The sequence below is a fragment of the Myotis yumanensis genome, unplaced genomic scaffold, assembly GCF_028538775.1.
Source record: "Myotis yumanensis isolate MYYU_CA2020_CCGP unplaced genomic scaffold, mMyoYum1.0.hap1 SCAF_19, whole genome shotgun sequence".
Classification (NCBI taxonomy): Eukaryota; Metazoa; Chordata; class Mammalia; order Chiroptera; family Vespertilionidae; genus Myotis; species Myotis yumanensis.
In genome coordinates, this window is record NW_027223770.1 from 10,928,623 (window position 1) to 10,945,697 (window position 17,075).

General features: G+C 52.9%; 1 protein-coding gene across 6 annotated transcripts in view; it reads right to left on the reverse strand.

Moving 5' to 3' along the window:
- CAMKK2 (calcium/calmodulin dependent protein kinase kinase 2) overlaps window positions 1-17,075 on the reverse strand; it is a 46,439-nt gene that overhangs the window by 3,447 nt on the left and 25,917 nt on the right. The window contains exons 9-18 of one of the 6 annotated variants that reach the window (XR_011469057.1): window positions 15,993-16,014; window positions 15,762-15,850; window positions 14,475-14,674; window positions 13,817-13,870; window positions 11,576-11,649; window positions 11,389-11,476; window positions 10,083-10,211; window positions 7,323-7,423; window positions 6,765-6,807; window positions 2,135-3,205 (exon numbers count right to left, since the gene is read on the reverse strand). Coding sequence is in view for 5 of the 6 variants with exons in the window: in XM_070399970.1 (XP_070256071.1) it covers window positions 3,038-3,205; window positions 6,765-6,807; window positions 7,323-7,423; window positions 10,083-10,211; window positions 11,389-11,476; window positions 11,576-11,649; window positions 13,817-13,870; window positions 14,475-14,674; window positions 15,762-15,850; window positions 15,993-16,014 (968 nt within the window). In the remaining variant the exon portion in view is untranslated. Of the gene's footprint in view, window positions 1-48; window positions 3,206-6,764; window positions 6,808-7,322; window positions 7,424-10,082; window positions 10,212-11,388; window positions 11,477-11,575; window positions 11,650-13,816; window positions 13,871-14,474; window positions 14,675-15,761; window positions 15,851-15,992; window positions 16,015-17,075 lie in introns of those variants that run through there. The other 5 variants (XM_070399970.1, XM_070399971.1, XM_070399972.1 and 2 more) reach the window with 5 other exon arrangements.

Below are 17,075 nucleotides of genomic sequence, written 5' to 3' on the forward strand. Positions count from 1 at the left end.
AGAGGGTGCCGACTTCACGACCAACAGAAAAATCCCAAGGAGGCCGGCTTTGCACCATTTTGGCTGTCTTGTTTATTTCAAGTTTACAGAGAAGCTTAAACATCTGTGGAAAAACACCAAAGGCTTATTTTTTCTCAAGTTCATGTCTTTTTAAGTGATAAATACACAGTATTTAACTTTGTACACCTGATAAAAGGAAAATGCATAGTAGAGAGGATCAGGAATGAAACAGAAGCATCGGGCAGTAAATCAATCACAGGATAGAAAAGTCAGCAGTCCCACGAAACTCGGCCCGTAAAGCTGGAGGGAAGATGGGGACCGACGACCTTGGAACCTTTCCCTAGCACCTTAGAAATAAGTGGAGGTCATGGTTCTTCCCCCCTGGCAACGTGAAGCTCCCCTTTGGAAGATGGGTGAGAGTGACAGGTCGAACCTATGTGTCTAAATGCACAGGTATTCGCCTCCTTGGTCCAGAAAGGCTTTGAGGACAGGAGCCCTAACTCCAGGAAAGGCCAGACTAGCGGGGAGACAGCCTCTCGGGCCCCCAGTGCCGACAAGGGGCTAGATAAGGCTTTATGGGAGCCACTGGTGAGCCAGCGGAATAGAGGGGGAGAGGGGTGTACAACAGGGCAGAGGAAAAGATGGCAAAGTTGTGCTTCCTTCAAGGCCCGGATGCAGGCCACAGGTTGCTTACACACCAAAGTGGTCCCACAGATGAGCCAGCAACGGGAGAAACGGACGGGCAGCCTTTTGGCTCACCTGCAACGCTGCTCCTAATAGCTCCCCCTCTCCTGATAGCTGGCTTTTGAAAAACCAATGTTTGTGCTCCAAGGGAGTGGTAATTAACACCTTATGGTACAGCCCTCTCTGCTTAGGCTTTTTGGGGGTGGCAGCCAGTTCCTTTCCACAGCTTTCTTTGGTGTTTCTTTGTAAAAAATAATAATAATAATAATAATAAAGTTATGAACTTGGGCCTCCCCCAACCCACCGCCGAAATAGCTGGGTGCTGCCTGATGGCGGGCCTTCCACATGTGAAACCTGCCCCGAGAGTGTCGTGGGGGAGATGGCATTGCCCGACGCGGCTGTGTAAACACAGGAGTTCTGCAGAAGCTCTGGGCGCTGCCCGCCCTCCCCGGGACGAGCCACCCGCCAGGCCGGAGTCCACACAAACAAGCTGGGACAAACACCCAGGACCGGCTGACTCCAACCACTGCGAGGTGCTTACTGCAGCCTAACCAGGCCCAGCTGCTCCCGGAAGGGGTGGGGCCCACACATTGAAAGAGCATAGGAGGGAGGGCAGGAGGAAGTACCAGGTTACAAAAAGCAAGCAAGCAGGCGAGAGGACCCTCCATCAGAAAGGTATGCTTTGCTCGTTGGATACCAGCACTTCCTCATTCTGTACTATTGTTACAGGATCACGAGAAAAGACTGGCTAACTGACAGCCAAGAGCTTACAGTCAAGATCTACGGATGCCAAGAATGCCTGGGCTCTGAGATTCCTTGCTTCTCTCTCTGAAAAATGTCCTCGTACCAAGGCCGTCCACACAGAAACAACGGAAAGCATGCAGTGTTTCCCCGGGTTCCACAAAGCACCGGGAATCTCCCAGGACAAAGTCTTCCCATTTTTCCTAACCCTTGACCTTCACACTCGCCCACCTGCGGCTCTGGAAGAAGTCCCACTTGTACTGCAACCACACTTCTCAATATCAGATGAAGGTCAAAAAAAATAAACCTTTTCTTTCTGGACTTCTGACTGCAAAAGGGAAGGTCCTGTGCCAAGCCCCCGTTCCTTGGACCCTGAGGAGTGCTCTGGATTTCCACAGCCTTCTCTCAGAGGGTGCCCAGGGGGTCTCCTAACAGAGCTTTGCTGGTACGGATGATCATTTGTGTCTCGGTCGAATGAAAGTATTTCCTAACCGGACCTCCGGGAACTGGATATACTGTTTGACTAACGACGACACTCAGCTAGTATTTAAGAAGAGAACAAAACGTTCAGTGTCTAGAATTACACAGGCTATAAACAAGCTAAGCTGCTAATATACACGTGCGGATTTCATGGGTTCTAACTCCGATCGCACGCCCGAAGCCGGGGACGAGATCCTGGAAGCTCTAGAATAGGTGGTTTCTGACTTACTCTGGAGTTCAGTCTGGTTGGAGAAGTGACCATTTTTGCTTGTTTGTTCACTCTCAAGCCATGTAATATCCACGGAAGTAGAGGATTTCACCCTGATGTTTTTGTAACTGAACGAGAGATTTGCTAAGAGAGGTCAGCCGCCTCCCCGTATGCATTCAAGTCCTTTAAGCAAAACATCTCCCACCACCACCACTAATGCCCTTGAGGGTTGACAATCCCCTCTGTGAAACAGTGCACCATCAAGCCCTTTCTGTTTTTCTGACAATTCCAGTCACAACAAAATAAAGTAAAATTAAAAAATGTCCAAGTCCTTCTTACAAATAGGTTACATCCAAGCTCCCCGCAGCTACTGAGGGCTAGCGCTGCCTCGAGTCCACGGTTCTGGAAGGTGGTGTGCTTTTAGGTTTGGGGTTTGCATGGGCAGTCACGTCCACTCTTCTCCCTTTCAAATACAGCAACGCACTCACTCTGTGGTCTCAGGCCATGCCTTCTGAGTTTTCAGCCAGTTTTTCACGATTTTCAAACCCCACACACATTCTCTCGGTGTGTCTGACGTGGTTCCTGGTTCACAACGAAGGATTTTTTGGCATAAAAACGTTGTTTTAAAAAGCAAACTGTCCCAAAATGCATGTGGTTCTGGGTCTGCAACTCCTCACACCTGCCTGCTCAGGCAGCCAGCGGCCTAGGTCCATGTCATGGAGTGTTTTGTGGGTTGGTGTGTATTTTTTTTTTTGTCCCCTTTAAAACAACAAAGGCAAACAAAACAAAAAAACAAACAACCAGAGATGACGGGCAAGGCTCTACACGCGTGCTCAGTTTCCATAGGACATGCTGCTATGGAAACGCAGGGTGCGAGCCCTGGAGGTGAGACACCCAGCATGCGAGGTCACGGGCGTCCAGCAGCTACTCCATGGCGTCGTCTGGCCGCAGAGGATGCATGCGCGTTCGGTGGCCAGGGCCCAAGGCCCCCCAACTCTCCATACGCCGCCGACCGCCTTTCACAAGAGCACTTCCTCCTCCCCCGCGAGGGCCGGGTCGGGCCCCTGGAGGCTGTCTTCGCTGCCGTGCTTCCTGCTCACCAAACAGAAAACCAAGGTTAAGAGTGGGCAGTGCTGGCACAGCCCGGAACCGGCACCTCCAGGTCCAAAGCTATTTACACAACCTCTTCTAGATTCTCTCTCGTTTAGACATGATTTTCTTTCTTTTTTTTTTAACCTAGTCCCAAAGGGCAGAGCCTATTCCCAAACAGCTGAGCCCAGTCCCAAATTTCGGAGCCTAGCCCCGAGGAGCCCAGACAAGCCCCAAAGAGCCAAGCCTACTCCCAAAGAGCCAGCCGCGTCACGGGGCCAAAGCTAGTCCCGGAAGGGCTAACCCTAGGTCCGAAGAGTTGAGCCTCGCCCCAAAGAGCCGAGTCTAGTCTCCAACAGCCTAGCCCAGTCCCGAAGGGCCTCAGAGACAATTTTCAAAGGAGATTTGTATCCCCTCTGTAAACGGAAAACCAGCATCCTGTGCCAACAACAGCAAGGAACCATAAGCACGCATGCAAACCTGTGCGTGTGACACCTAAAATCCCGGCACAGACAAGTACTGCCCGGGCCCCACTCCGCAGCGTGTTCACTGAGGGTGTTTGCTACCTGGACACAACCCCCCCTCTTTGGCTATAGGCTCTTGTGGGGCGGGAACCATGACCCTTATCTCCTGTCACCAGGTAAACTTCTTGGGGACAGTGAGGACTGCCTGGGCTGGGCCTGCCACACAGCCAGCCTTCGGGAGCCAGCTGTCAAAAGAAAACAGCACTGCCCCCAGCAAACAGGCCTAGAGAGAAGGGCCCCCCTCTTGGCGATGTGAGGAACCAGAGCAGACCACGCTGGCGGGAGGAAAGGCGTCATTGTGTCCCAGAGAGCCAGATCCTGAAGCTCCGCAGCCAGAGCTGCCTGGGGTGACGGACAAGGGTGGGGTGATGGAGATGTGAGGGGAAATCCCTCATAGAGGCCCACGCCCTCTGACACCATCAGGCACAGCTGCCATTTCTAAGGGAAGCCGCTGCGCTTCTCACACAGGACTTGTGCCCATTATGTGCCGCTGGCCAGAAGGGAGACGGGCCCCACACATGAGAAGGGAAAGGTGATGCCTGAACATTCCTAGGAAGAAACCCTCTTTGATTAAAAAGCACTCATTGGCTTTATGTTTCTGCCAAACCAGAGGGGTCAAGTTTCCCAGGGATCGGTCCCTCGATGGCCAAGCAGGCCCTCGGTTTCTGCCCTACTGGCTGGTCTTGCTGCAGATGGGACTTGGGACCAAGCCTCCAAGGACTAACTAAGCCTTATAGGTCCAGAGTGCTGGACCTTTTGGACAACCAAAGCATCCCACCTGGGGGCTGAGGGCAAGGGCAGGTAAGCCCCAGGTGTTGCTGGGATTGCAGATGAGAGAATAAAGGGGCAGTAAAGCGCTTTGGGCCAATTTCAGTCTGCTGATGTCGTGCAATGTTGATCTCATTGAGAATAAAAGACTAAAAACGACAGTCTTGCACACAGACAGGCAGGCAAACCCTAAAACTGAGGTTGAGAAGAGAAAGGCCAGCCCATTGTGCTTCTGTAGGAGGGACACATGGGAACATCCGGCGGGGACTGAGGCAGCCTCGCAGGCTGGTGACACATGACTCTGATTGCTAACTGCTGCTTTCACTGCCCCAGAGAAGCATAAATAATCCCCCAAAAGCCCTAACTGGTTTGGCTCAGTGGATAGAGCGTCGGCCTGCGGACTGAAGGGTCCCAGGTTCGATTCTGGTCAAGGGCATGTACCTTGGTTGCAGGAACATCCCCAGTAGGGCGTGTGCAGGAGGCAGCTGATCGATGTTTCTCTCTCATCGATGTTTCTAACTCTCTATCCCTCTCCCTTCCTCTCTGTGAAAAATCAATAAAATATATATTTTTTAAAAATCCCCAAACAAGCATTCCTCCTACATTACCACATAAGCCCCGACTTCTATGTATGGGTGGCCAATAAATTTCATCTAAACCAATTCCTAACAAGAAAAAGCTGACCCTTGTGCAAGTTCATCGCAGCGTTACTCATTCGTGATAGCCAAACAGTGCTCATCCCCAGATGAATAGATAAGTATAATGTGGTCTCTCCAGACAATGGAATGAATATCTCTCAGCCGTATAAAGGAACGAAGCACTGACACCTGCTACACCACAGATGAACCGTGAAAACATGATGCTGAGTGCGAAAGTCAGACACAAAAGGCTACATACTGTGTGATTCCATTTACATAAACATCCAGAATAGGCAAATCCATAGAAGCTAAAAGTAGACTAGTGGTTGCTGGGGAACGGAGGAGTTGGGCGGCTACACAACTCTGTGAACACGCTAAGAACCACTGGGCCCTGGCTGGGTAGCTCAGTTGGTTGGAGCATCGTCCCGATATGCCAAGGTTGCGGGTTCATTCCCTGGTCAGGGCGCATACAAGGATAAACAATGAATGTGTAAATAAGAGGAACAATACATCGGTCTCTCTCTCTCTCTCTCAAATCATAAGTTAAAAAAATTTAAAAATAGCCCAGCCAGCATGGCTCAGTGGTTGAGTGTCAACCTATGAACAAGGAGGTCACGGTTTGATTCCTGGTCAGGGCACATGCCCAGGCTCAATCGCCAGTAGGGAGTGTGCAGGAGGCAGCCAATCAATGATTCCCTCTCATCACTGATGTTTCTATCTCTCTCTCCTTCTCCCTTCCTGTCTGAAATCAATAAAAGTATATATATATATATATATATGTATGTATATATATATATATATATATATACACACACATATACACACACACACACACACATTTTTTAAATTAAACAGTAAAAAATAAAAACCATTGAAATATAAAATATACACTCTAAATGGGTGAATTGTATGGTATGTGAATTATATGTCAATAAAGTTGCATTTAAATCACAGAAATGGCTGCCTAGAGCTCCCAGCTGAGGCTGAGGTGGTGGGTCAGGCTCGGTGGGAAGAACTGCTACCCTGCCAGGCACTGGGGGTTGAGTGGCAGAAAAGGTGCAGTTTGTCATGTCAGTCCTACAGGGACCAACATCCTCACCTGTCCTAGGAGGTGCTAACACTGACCCGGGTTTATGTTTGGAAGAGGGATGGCTACACCCTCCCCGGAGGCAGAGGATCTTACACAACTTGGCAGCAGGCGGGAAAGGGGACTTACTTCCTAGGTCTTAACCATCAGAGAAAGGGGGGATGCTGGAGAGGCAGCAGGCAGAGCCACAGATACCGCATGCCTGGGCGACCCAGAGCAGGGGCAGCCACGGGGCCCTGGGACAGAGCCCCAGTGCCACTGACAGGTCCTGAGCATAGGTGGGTGCCCGGCTGGGTCGTAGGACCTGAGTGAACTCATGGGCATTCCGGGTGGAGCGCCATGCACCTGCAGCCCCAGCTCACATGCACGCCTGCCGTCGGGTCCAAGCCCCTGGTGCCCTGCTTTTCAGTCCAGAGGCCCAAGGTGAGCCTGGGCGCAGCAGGAAGGCCCGTCCGCCACCCACCAGGGTGGGGGTGCCCGTGCTCTGCAGCTGCCCCCGCCCCCAGGCCCCGGCAGAGGCTACTGCGCAGGCAGGCAGGCTTTACCTTGGACTCAGACAGGGGCTCCCATTCCCTGGTTGGTTTTTTGCTGGAATCGCCAGAGGGGAGGGAAAAGGGAAGTGAGAAGGGACAGTTGGGATCCATGGGATGCCCGTCCCCCACCCCTGGGACGCTCAGACCCCAAACACCCGCTTGGCAGAGCTGTTGTCAGGGCGATTATGAGGACGCTGCTCTGCCGAGACACATAGGGCCCCTCATGGGGGACACTGGCTTGCTCACCCAGCAGAGGGCTGAATGCCCCACCAAGCACGCCTGCTTCTGGGCCACAAAAGTGCTTTCTGATTGTCAAGAGCTCCCCATTTAAAGTGAAACCCCCCTGAGAAAGGTAAAACTTCTGGGTGGGTACGCTATGAGCACAAGGAGGCCGGCTGAGCCAGGGTGGGCGAGACCACAGCCAGGCTGCTCTGGCCTCCCCAGTCTGCCCGGGTCTGAGTCCTTCCAGCTGGAACCGCTCCAGGGATGGGCCCGGGCAGAGTGGGCTGCACAGGGCTACGCTGCATTTGGCCCCAGCTACCCACCCCAGGAAGGCAGGTGGACACTCACCTGAGCAGGTTTCCGGGCGCCGACAGCGAGCGTTCCTCCCGCCGGCTGCAGTCGAACGGGTTCCCGAAGGAGCGTTTTCGAATCATGGTCTTCACCAGGATCTGAAGGGGAGAAGAGGAGGCTCAGTCACCGGGAGGTGGGAGTCCAGGTAACATCCTCCCTCATCCTTTCTCTCCCCCAGCTCCTGGTCGGCTCCTGGGGCTTGTGGCCTTTGGGAGACACTGGGCAGCATCTGGGATATCGCAGCCAAAGCCATCACCAATTCTGATTGGTCCACTCCCAACACCTCCCATGGCTCCCTGGCTGCCAACAAGGTCCCAACTCCTTGGTCTGGTGTTCAAGTCAGGTCACAATCGAGTCTTGGCCTGCCCACCCCCGGGACCCGGTGCTCCAGGAGAGCTGGCCTGCACCCGGTCCTCTCTCACCTGAGCCATCGCGGTGTGCCCTCCTGGCTCATCGACCTGCCTCGTCTGCAAGGCCAGGCTTCTACATTCGGTGAAAGCCATCTATGACCACACCCACAAAACCCCAACTATTGCTCTCCAGGTAAAAGGGGGCTGTACTTTTTAAAAATTAAAATATAATTCCCACGGCATCGGACTCGCCATTTTATAGGGTACAACTCCATGGTTTTTAGTAGATTTGTGTCGGCACTCTATAATTTCAGAACACGTCCATCACCCCACAAAGAAACCCTGTCCCCATTAGCAGTCACTCCCCCCTCCCCGGCCTCCCGGGCCCTGGCACACACCAATCTGCTCTCTGTCTCTTCTTGGACATTTCATGTAAATGAACGCGTCTCTTCTGGACATTTCATGTAAAAGGAACAACACAGCATGTGACCTTTTGTGTCTGGTTTCTTTCACTCGGCATAATGTTTCTGAGGTTTATAATATGCTGTATCAGTATTCCATTCCTTCGCATGGATATAAATTTTATTAATTCACCGATTGGTGGACATTTCGGCTGTTTCTACTTTTGGGCTATTATGAATAATGCTGCTATGAACACGTGTCCAAGTGTTTGTGTGGACATGTTTTCCACACAAAATGTTTTCATTTCTCTTGGGTGTATACCCAGGAATGAAATTCTTGGATCACATGGTAACTATGTTTGTTTTGAGGAACTGCCAGACTGTTTTCTACAGTGACTGTGCCATTGTATATCCCCACCAGCAACATGCAAGGATGCCACTGTCTCAGGGGATTGCGTTTTAGGCAAGGAGACACGCCTGCCCAAGGGTTAAGCACGAAGAAAAGATCCGCAAAGTCCATTCTCCGCATGGGACCTTTCCGAGGCCCACCCTGATCATGCTGCTCCCGATTCAAATCCTGCAGGTGCTTCCCACACCTCTCAGCGCACAGCCGATCCTTCCAGGGGGCCTTCTCAACCCATCACCTGGCCCATGTCCCCCCTGAGGGACACACCTCGAGGCCCCTCAGTTACACAGTACATCTATTTGTTGACTGTGTGTCCCTACAGGATGGCAGGTGCCCTGTCGGTTTTATTCATCATGGTAGCCCTGCTCCCAGCACAGGCCTGAGAAACCACTCAAGTGCTTCCTGAACAGTCAGGGACTAGTTCAGACTCAGGGGCAGACACCTTCTCCCAAGAACATCCCAAGCCTGGAACAGAATCACCCACGGTGGGCGCTGGGATCTGACGCCAGCCGCCTGCCCCACTATGGGCACAGGACGTGGGTGCAGTGGGTGGATGAGAAAGAGTGAGTGGGTGTGGGTGAGTTTTTAACAGTGAAGGTCATGCAGAGGCTCCAGGTGGGGGAGGAGGAGGAAGATGTGAATGGATGCCCGCGAAGGGGCTCAGGATTTGGAAGGAGAGAGAAGGTGTGTGAGGAAGCAGGGGGGAGAGGTGCAAAGCTGGAGAGAAGGAGCCAGCATTTGGGCTCCTACAGGGACAGTAGTCACTCGAGGCCCCTCCCGGAGCCCAGGGCCCTGCCTGTCTACCGGGGCTGGTGCTGGCCAAATGCAGCCCAGGGCTTTGGAGGTGGACATGGCGGGTGGCCAGTTGGACTCTGTCACAGGACTGCTGCCTGGATCCGGGTCCCTGAGGGTCCTGGTCTCCCACCTGGAGCCAGGCACCCTGATGGGTAGGGGATTGGCAAGTGGGTGACTCCCAGAGTCTCTGGGGTTAAGCCTGAGGGCCTCCACATTCTGGCTCCTTCTTTCTGGATTAGGACGCAAGTGTGAGGCCATAAAAGGGGCTGGTGACTTGGGATCAAACCCCCACCCTCCTGAGTTGGGAAGGATTTTCTGCAGCGTGTGAAGTGGGAGCCCCTCTGCTAGCCCGGGAGCTGTGCACACGGCAGACGTGAGATGAGCTAAGCCGTTCGTATTGGAGACTGGAGATGCACCGGGTGAGAATCCCGGCTCATAGACCTCGGCTCCAGCTCCATCCCTGGCACCCGCCCTGGTCCTTCTTCTCCTGTTCCCGCCATGCTCTGAAAGCAGGAATTCTGGGAGGGGCAGTGGGATGCTGGGAGAGGGGCTACCCCTCTACGGTACACAGGGACCTGGCTGCAGATAGAACCGAGGCCAGAAGATACGAGCACCTGGCCTGATGTGCGCCCAAAGCCCAGAGGCTGGTGGCAGTGGGTCTGGGGCAGAGCCAGCCACCCCCTGACCTTCAGGCCCAGCGTCTGCTCCTCAGACGCCTGCCTGCGTCTCAGCCGGTCTTGGCAGGGTCCACCTCCGGCCCCAGTGGCTCTGTCCCTGCTCTCGGTCAGTGGTTCGTCCGCCTTACCACGGTCGCCAGGCTGGGAATGTGTTTGACTGAATTCTCGACCTCCTCTTCGGTCACCTCGACCAGCGTGCAGTTCTCGTCCTCCGATGGCAACGGCTCCGCCCCATGCCTCGTGACCCAGGGGTGCAGCTTCAACGAATGACAGCAGGGGTGAGGGCTGGCTCCCAGAGGCAGGACAGCGGAGCCAGGGAAGGGATGCACGAGGGGAGAGGCAGTGGCCGGAGGCCAGACATGCAAGAAAGCAGATAAGCCAAGCAGAGGGTGCAGGGAGCAAGATGGTGGGAAACGTGGAAGAGACGAGGGACAGAGAATGGGAGGGAGCTACGAGGTGGGATGTGCACGGACTGGATTCTCCATCTGGCCCCAGGTCTTGGCAGAAGTGACTACAATTGGGCATCTGCCACCTGCCGTTGCCCGAGGAGCACCCATCACTCCTCAGCATCTCTTCCTGATGCCTGGAAAGCTCAGCTCAGAGCAGGCAGCATCCTCCCCATTTTACAGAAGGGCAAACAGAGGCTCGCGGAGGCACAATGACCACAGACCAGCTGGAAGGGCACAATACGGAGAGGACCCAGGCAGGGGTCTGGCCCCCCACTACACACCCGTACGGTCTAAGCCCTCATCGGTTAACTTTTGGGGCTTCTCCCTCTTCAAATGCTAGTTAGCTAGGTGGGTAGGGGTTCCCAAAGCAAATTTGTAGATTTCCTAACAAGCCAGATGTGTGCGTGTGGCATTGGCTGGGTGTTGGGTGTAAGCGTGTGTGTGTGTGTGTGTGTGTGTGTGTGTGTGTGTGTGGCGCGGGGGGGGGGGGGGGGGGGGGGGGGGCGGGAGGGTGTCTCCTAACAGTGCTTTCTGGAACAGGGTGGAATTCAGCAGGCCAGGGTGGAGAGTGAGGTCAAACAGTTCACTAACTTCCTCCCACCCTCACTACAATTTCTCACAAAAGGATGGGCAAGGTCAAGGCAAGGGCCCGGGCCTTTGGCAGCCAGGGTGTGCAGCACAGAGAGGCCCCGGTCGGTCGGGTCCGGGGAGGGTGGATGCCATCAGCCGAAGCCAATCGGAGTGCTAGCTGCTCAGCTGGCAGCAGATCCCACTTACACAATCACATCAACACAAGCCCCAGATCCTCCTCTTGCCACCACCTCCTGCGCAGGGGAGGGCAGCGGTGCCAAGGAGGGCATGACGCCGTGGATGTGGGGTGAGGGGCCTGGCCAAGGCGGGGTCGAGCCAAACAATTCCAAGCAGCGGACGACGCAGGCCAAGCCGCTGGCACGCACTCCACAGGGCAGCAGTGGCCCCCAGGTACCTTGATCTCTGGCACCATGATCCTCGACTCGGGATTCTTATCCAACATGCGGGTGATGAGGTCCTTCAAGTCCTCGGCTATGTCGGGCCTGCGGGCGAGAGACACGTCAGAAGCTTGAGAGTCAGATACGCAGGACCACTCAGGGCTCAGAGCAGGAGGCGACTCAGGACAGCCGGGCGATACTCACTGGTCTGGAAATTCCAGGGCCTGACTCTTGATCTTACTGTGTAAACACATGATCCGCTCGTCCATGAACGGGCACTGCGAAGAGAGGTCGGAGCGGCCGTCAATGGCTGGCACGCCTGTCCTTGTAAAGGCCGCCCTGTGCTGGCCACTCCACATGGGTCACGACCGAGAAATAAGTAGCCCAGAGACCTGATCTAGGAAAGGACAGTTCCCCACACTCTCTTCTTCACCCACCTACTAGGTGAACAACAATAATTCCAAGAACAATTCAGAAGTCGTCACAGTAACAGCAGGGATTGGCAAGGGCTTTGTACTGAAGTTTCTCAAGACCAACGTTTCATTGGCTGTTCCCTCTGCCTGGAATGTTCTCCTCACCAACAGTGGCCTGGCTTGTTTTCTCCCATCATTCCGGTGTCGAATCCAAGTGCACCTTCTCAGGGAGGCCTTCCTGAGCCCCTGTCTGAGGCAGACAGGCCGCACCCACCCCTGGCCTTCTCGTCATCGCGCCTCTCCCTGGCGTTTTATTACGTGTGTGTGTGTGTGTGTGTGTGTGTGTGTGTGTGTGTGTGTGTTGTCGAACTCCTGCGCTGGAACATCAGCTCCGAGAGGCCTGGCGTGTTCGCCTGTCTTGCTCACTGCTGTCTCCCCACTGCCCAGGAACATCCCTGGCTCAGAGTAGTTCAAAAAACACGTGTTGAATGAATGAGTACTTGGATGATTTCTGTCGATCCTCTCAGTTGCCATAAGGAATAGTAAGTATTATCCTCATTTGACGGGAGAGAAAAAGAGAAACTCAGCGAGGTGCCATGTCCTGCCTCGCAAGGACAAAGCTGGGATTCAGGCCTCGGCTGGGCTGATCCCGCAGCCTGTTCGTGCACCACCTGCCGGGGGACAAATCCACGCTCTCACCCGGCGGAGGGAGGGCCTGACCCAGAAGGAGCCCGGGAAAAAGCAACCTTTATGTGAGTGCTTAGAAGGCTGGGAAAATCTCAGAGAGTGACCTGGTCCACTCCTGTCCAAGGAAAATGAGTCCATTCAGAGCACTAACCTGAGAGAGCAGTTTGGATGACACAGGTGTGTATTTGACAAGCTCCTTCAATAGAGCACTTAAGATGTGTACATCTCACTGTATGTCAATTTTACCAAAAAAAGGGGGGGGTGGTGAGGGGAGGAGCACTAATAAACAGTGAGCTCTACCTAAGGATTGCACCCTGAAACATTTACAAGTGCAGAGATGTTGGTAACTCTGAAATATGTAAAAAAAATAAGACAGACTGAGGATGGACAGACAGGTGATACAGTAGCAAGATTCTTTATGGTAGAATCCAGGTGCGGCTGCATGGGTGTTTACAATTCTTTCGACTTTGCTATGTGACTGAAACTTTCTGATCAAATGTTGGGGTAAGGGGAGGAGATTACAAACCCCTTTATGTCCTCACAGGGCCAGTTTCTTAAGTTTTCCTCAACAGGAGCACAAACTCACGAAGCAGGAAAATCCATGCTTTTACGGCTCACATAATCAATCCGAACTTCAGAGTTAAAAATAGAAGCCCCTAGCCCTGGCTGGTGCGGCTCAGTTGGTTGGGCGTTGTCCTGTGCACCAAAAGGTTGCAGGTCTGGTTGCCAGTTCGATTCCCAGTCAAGGCATGTGCTCAGGGTGCAGGCCTGATCACTGATCAGGGTGTGTCAGGAGGCAGCTGGTCGATGTGCCTCTCTCACATTGATGTTTCTCTCTCCCCCCCTCTCCCTTCCTTTCTCTCTAAAAATCAATAAAAACGTATTTTTTAAAAATAGAAACCCCTACATATCAATACTATAAAAAAAGAGCAAAATAAAAAAAGAAAAGAAAAAACAGTATTCCCTAAATTAAAAATGCCAAATGGATTTTAACTTCCACTCCAATTCCATGCCTCCAACAAACAGCTTCTAGGAACACTGTTGAGAACATCGAAGCAGTATTGGGCTCGGGAGAAAAAGTGCAGTCACTGATCAGTGATGTCTGTCTTGGTTTTGGAGTGGGAAGGGGACAGCATTTGCTGTCCTTGCCCTAAATCTATCAATTATTTACAACCTCTAAGAGCCTCTGCCAGTCCTTCTGTTTTAGAAGCTCATGTTTTCACAGATATGACTATCCTATACTAGATCATGTACATTTGGGAAGGAATCCTTTTTCATATTCAGATCTAACTGTGGAAATAAAAACCAGCCACACTCAGGAGGCAGGACACCCCCACCCTGTTACCTGGCCAAACACAAAGCAGTAGAGTGTCACACCCATGGCCCAAACATCCAAGGCCTGCAAGAAAAAAGGAGCTTCGTGTGAGGGGACAGCGGTGGTGAGGGGCATCTACCACTCTGCCCGTCCAGCCTCAACTCCTCCAGCTTTCCTTCGGGGAACCACCTCTCCTGGACTCAGTCCATGGGGTGAGGTGGGGTTGATCCTGCCCCCAGCCTCTGGGTAGGCACATGACCCAGGAATGACCAATGAGAGCACCACTTCCCCCAGCCAGTGACTGGGTCAAGGATGGGCACATGACCCATGCTGGGCCAATCAGAGCCAATCCCAGGATTTTTGCTCCAGCTCTTCAGAAGACCAACAGCCTTTCTACTGAGGTTGGTAAACGGACAGCAAGTAGCCTGGAGCTGCTGGTGGCCAACCCACCTGGGGTGGGGGAGGCGGGGGGGGGGACCAATTCAGGAAAACAGACCTAAGATGGAGAGATGGATCCCGATTTGAATCTCTGTATCTAACCACCTCCCGAAGCCAAATGCACCCCGCTCATCTACGTGATTTAACAGATTCACTGTTTCAGCCACAATGAGCTGGATTTCTTGGCGCTTATAACTGAGAGGACCCGAATACAGGCAGAACTCAGCATCTCCGGCAGGTCCAAACCTACCTTCCCAGAGAAGATTTTCCGGGTCTCGGAGAGAGACTCGGGTGCCATGAAGGCAGGCGTGCCCACAGTGTTAGAGAGGAGCGCATCGCTGCCCTTGAACTCGTTGCTCACGCCGAAGTCCGCAATCTTAATGTGCCCATCTTCTCCGACCAAGAGGTTGGAAGGTTTGATGTCCCGGTGGATGATCTTCTGGTAGTGCACTGAAAGCGGGTAGACACCAGACGGGAGAGAGGGGGCAAGAAAACCACATGAGGAGTTCCACGTGGCCCACACAGCCCAGAGATGGAGACAGGCTGGACCCCTCTGCTCTCCCACAGCTCCACCCCCTCCTGTCCTCCCCCTCTCACAGCACTGAAAAGAGGGTCTCCAATGACGTTCCCCCGTCCTCAAAAAGGGGGAGGGAAACACCAACTGCCAATAGCAATTAGGAACTAAGTCGACCAGTGACAGAGCATGGAGAGTTTTTGTGGAGCTTGGCTCCCGGCTTCAAGACTCAAGATTTGTGACAGTTGAATGAATATATTTTCATTAACTCGACTGTCACAAATCTACACTCAACCTGCTCACCAAACCAGCAATGACTAGAGCAGGTCGATTTGAAGTGTGAACCATGAAGCAAGACTGGGGACTTGGCTAACTGCTCCTGCCCGGATGTTAGCCCACAGGGGAGGCCAATCCTATAGTCTGGAAGACCCAACTGCATTTCTGTGGTGGGGGTGAGGATGAGGATGAGGATGAGGATGAGGATGAGGATGATGACGACGATGACATGGGAATAGGAGGAGCAGCTTCCTATGTTGAATGTCCAGTCTGGGGCCTAGCCCTGTGTTAACTACTTCCCGCTTACACAATCCTAATGTGACAGGCATGGGTAAGAGTCAAAATGTTTAACCAGAATCAGAAAACACCGGCCAATCAGAACTACTGCTGTGCACTGGCTGATGGCAGCCCTGATGAGAGACACTTTATTCCCATTTTACAGATGAGAAAACAAAGGTCCCAGGAGATAAACTGGATCCCCTTCTCAGGGTTGTTGAGCATAAGGGACAATAGAAGTAGAGCCCCTACCAGGACACTCTTGCCCTTGCTCCTAATTTTCCTGGGTGGCAGGAATGGAGTTTCTGCTGCCAGCGGCATGGCCACTGGCGGGTTCTCTGCAGCTTCCCTGGCTCTGCATCTCAGACAATTCTGTTTCCCGCCCACCTCCTTGAGCTCTCGGAGGAAAATTAGAAACTCCCCATTTCCTGCCCAGCCCTGGGAGAGGCTCCTCTCACAGGCCCCACTTACAGTACTCAATGCCTTTGATCAGATCCTGGAAGTAGAAACGGGCCTGGTCTTCAGAGAGCGGTTTGAGGGTGGGCACTTCCATCACAGGCCTGAAAGGTCGACACACGCGTGAGAAGCAGAACCGACACCAGCCTTTGCTTTCTCTCAGTGCGGAGCCCAGCATCACCTCGCTCCGCTTCACCAGCCCAAGAAGCTTTGGGCAGCAGCCCGGCCAGGGCTGGGGACACTCACCCTTGGTTGACCAGTTCAAACACTGCAGGGAAGAGAAGGGGGAAATGGTTACATTGGAAACTGGAAATCCATCTTCCTCGCCATCATCCTCTCCTCCCAACCACCCCTAAAAACACCGAGAAGCACGGGAACTAACAGTGGGATTGGAGCAAGAAACAGCCCACTAAACCAAGCCGCTCTATGTCCTCCTTTTCTGTGTTCCCCTCAGGAGGCTAAGGGTCAGAGATTTCTGATGTCCTAGGACCCCAACCTGGCTGTACGTCTACCCATCAGATACCCAGAGAAAACAAAGCAGGGAGACAGGAGACAGGCGGGGTCCCAGGGATATGACTGATGCTAAACTGTGTCAGTCTAAAGCAGCGGTTCTCAACCTGTGGGTTGCGACCCCTTTGGGGGTCGAACTACCCTTTCACAGGGGTCGCCTAAGACCATCGGAAAACACATATATAATTACATATTGTTTTTGTGATGAATCACTATGCTTTAATTATATTCAATTTGTAACAATGAAATTGGGGGTCACCACAACATGAGGAACTGTATTAAAGGGTCACGGCATTAGGAAGGTTGAGAACCACTGGTCTAAAGGGACGAAATCCCAATGTCGATTTACTTAAGCCCAAAGAATAGCCCCAGGGGTCTTAAAAACCCTAGGAACGTTTCAATTCAAGAAAGAAACTAGCATGAACAGGTTTCAACAGCCCCTCCCCAGTTCTCCAAGCTGCTGGGCTGTGTCAGGTTACAGACCAAGAATAGTTGGTAAAATTGCTCCAACTCAGCACTCGGTGCAGATGGCCCTCGGACCCTTCCTGACTCTCGAGTCAAACCAAGACTTCGAGCTACCTAACAGAGCCCTTCTGAACCCACATTCACACAGGACACGCACAGGCTTCACACCGTGTCAGTTTCTTCCCAGCCCAGGGTATATGGAAACTGCCCCTGGCAACTACTAATCTGCATTGTCTCTATGGATTTGCCTATTCTGGACATTTCCAACATAGGGAATCCTACAACAGTGACTCTTTGCGTCTGGCTTTGTCACTCAGCACAATGTTTTCATCCATGTTGTAGCATTTATCAATA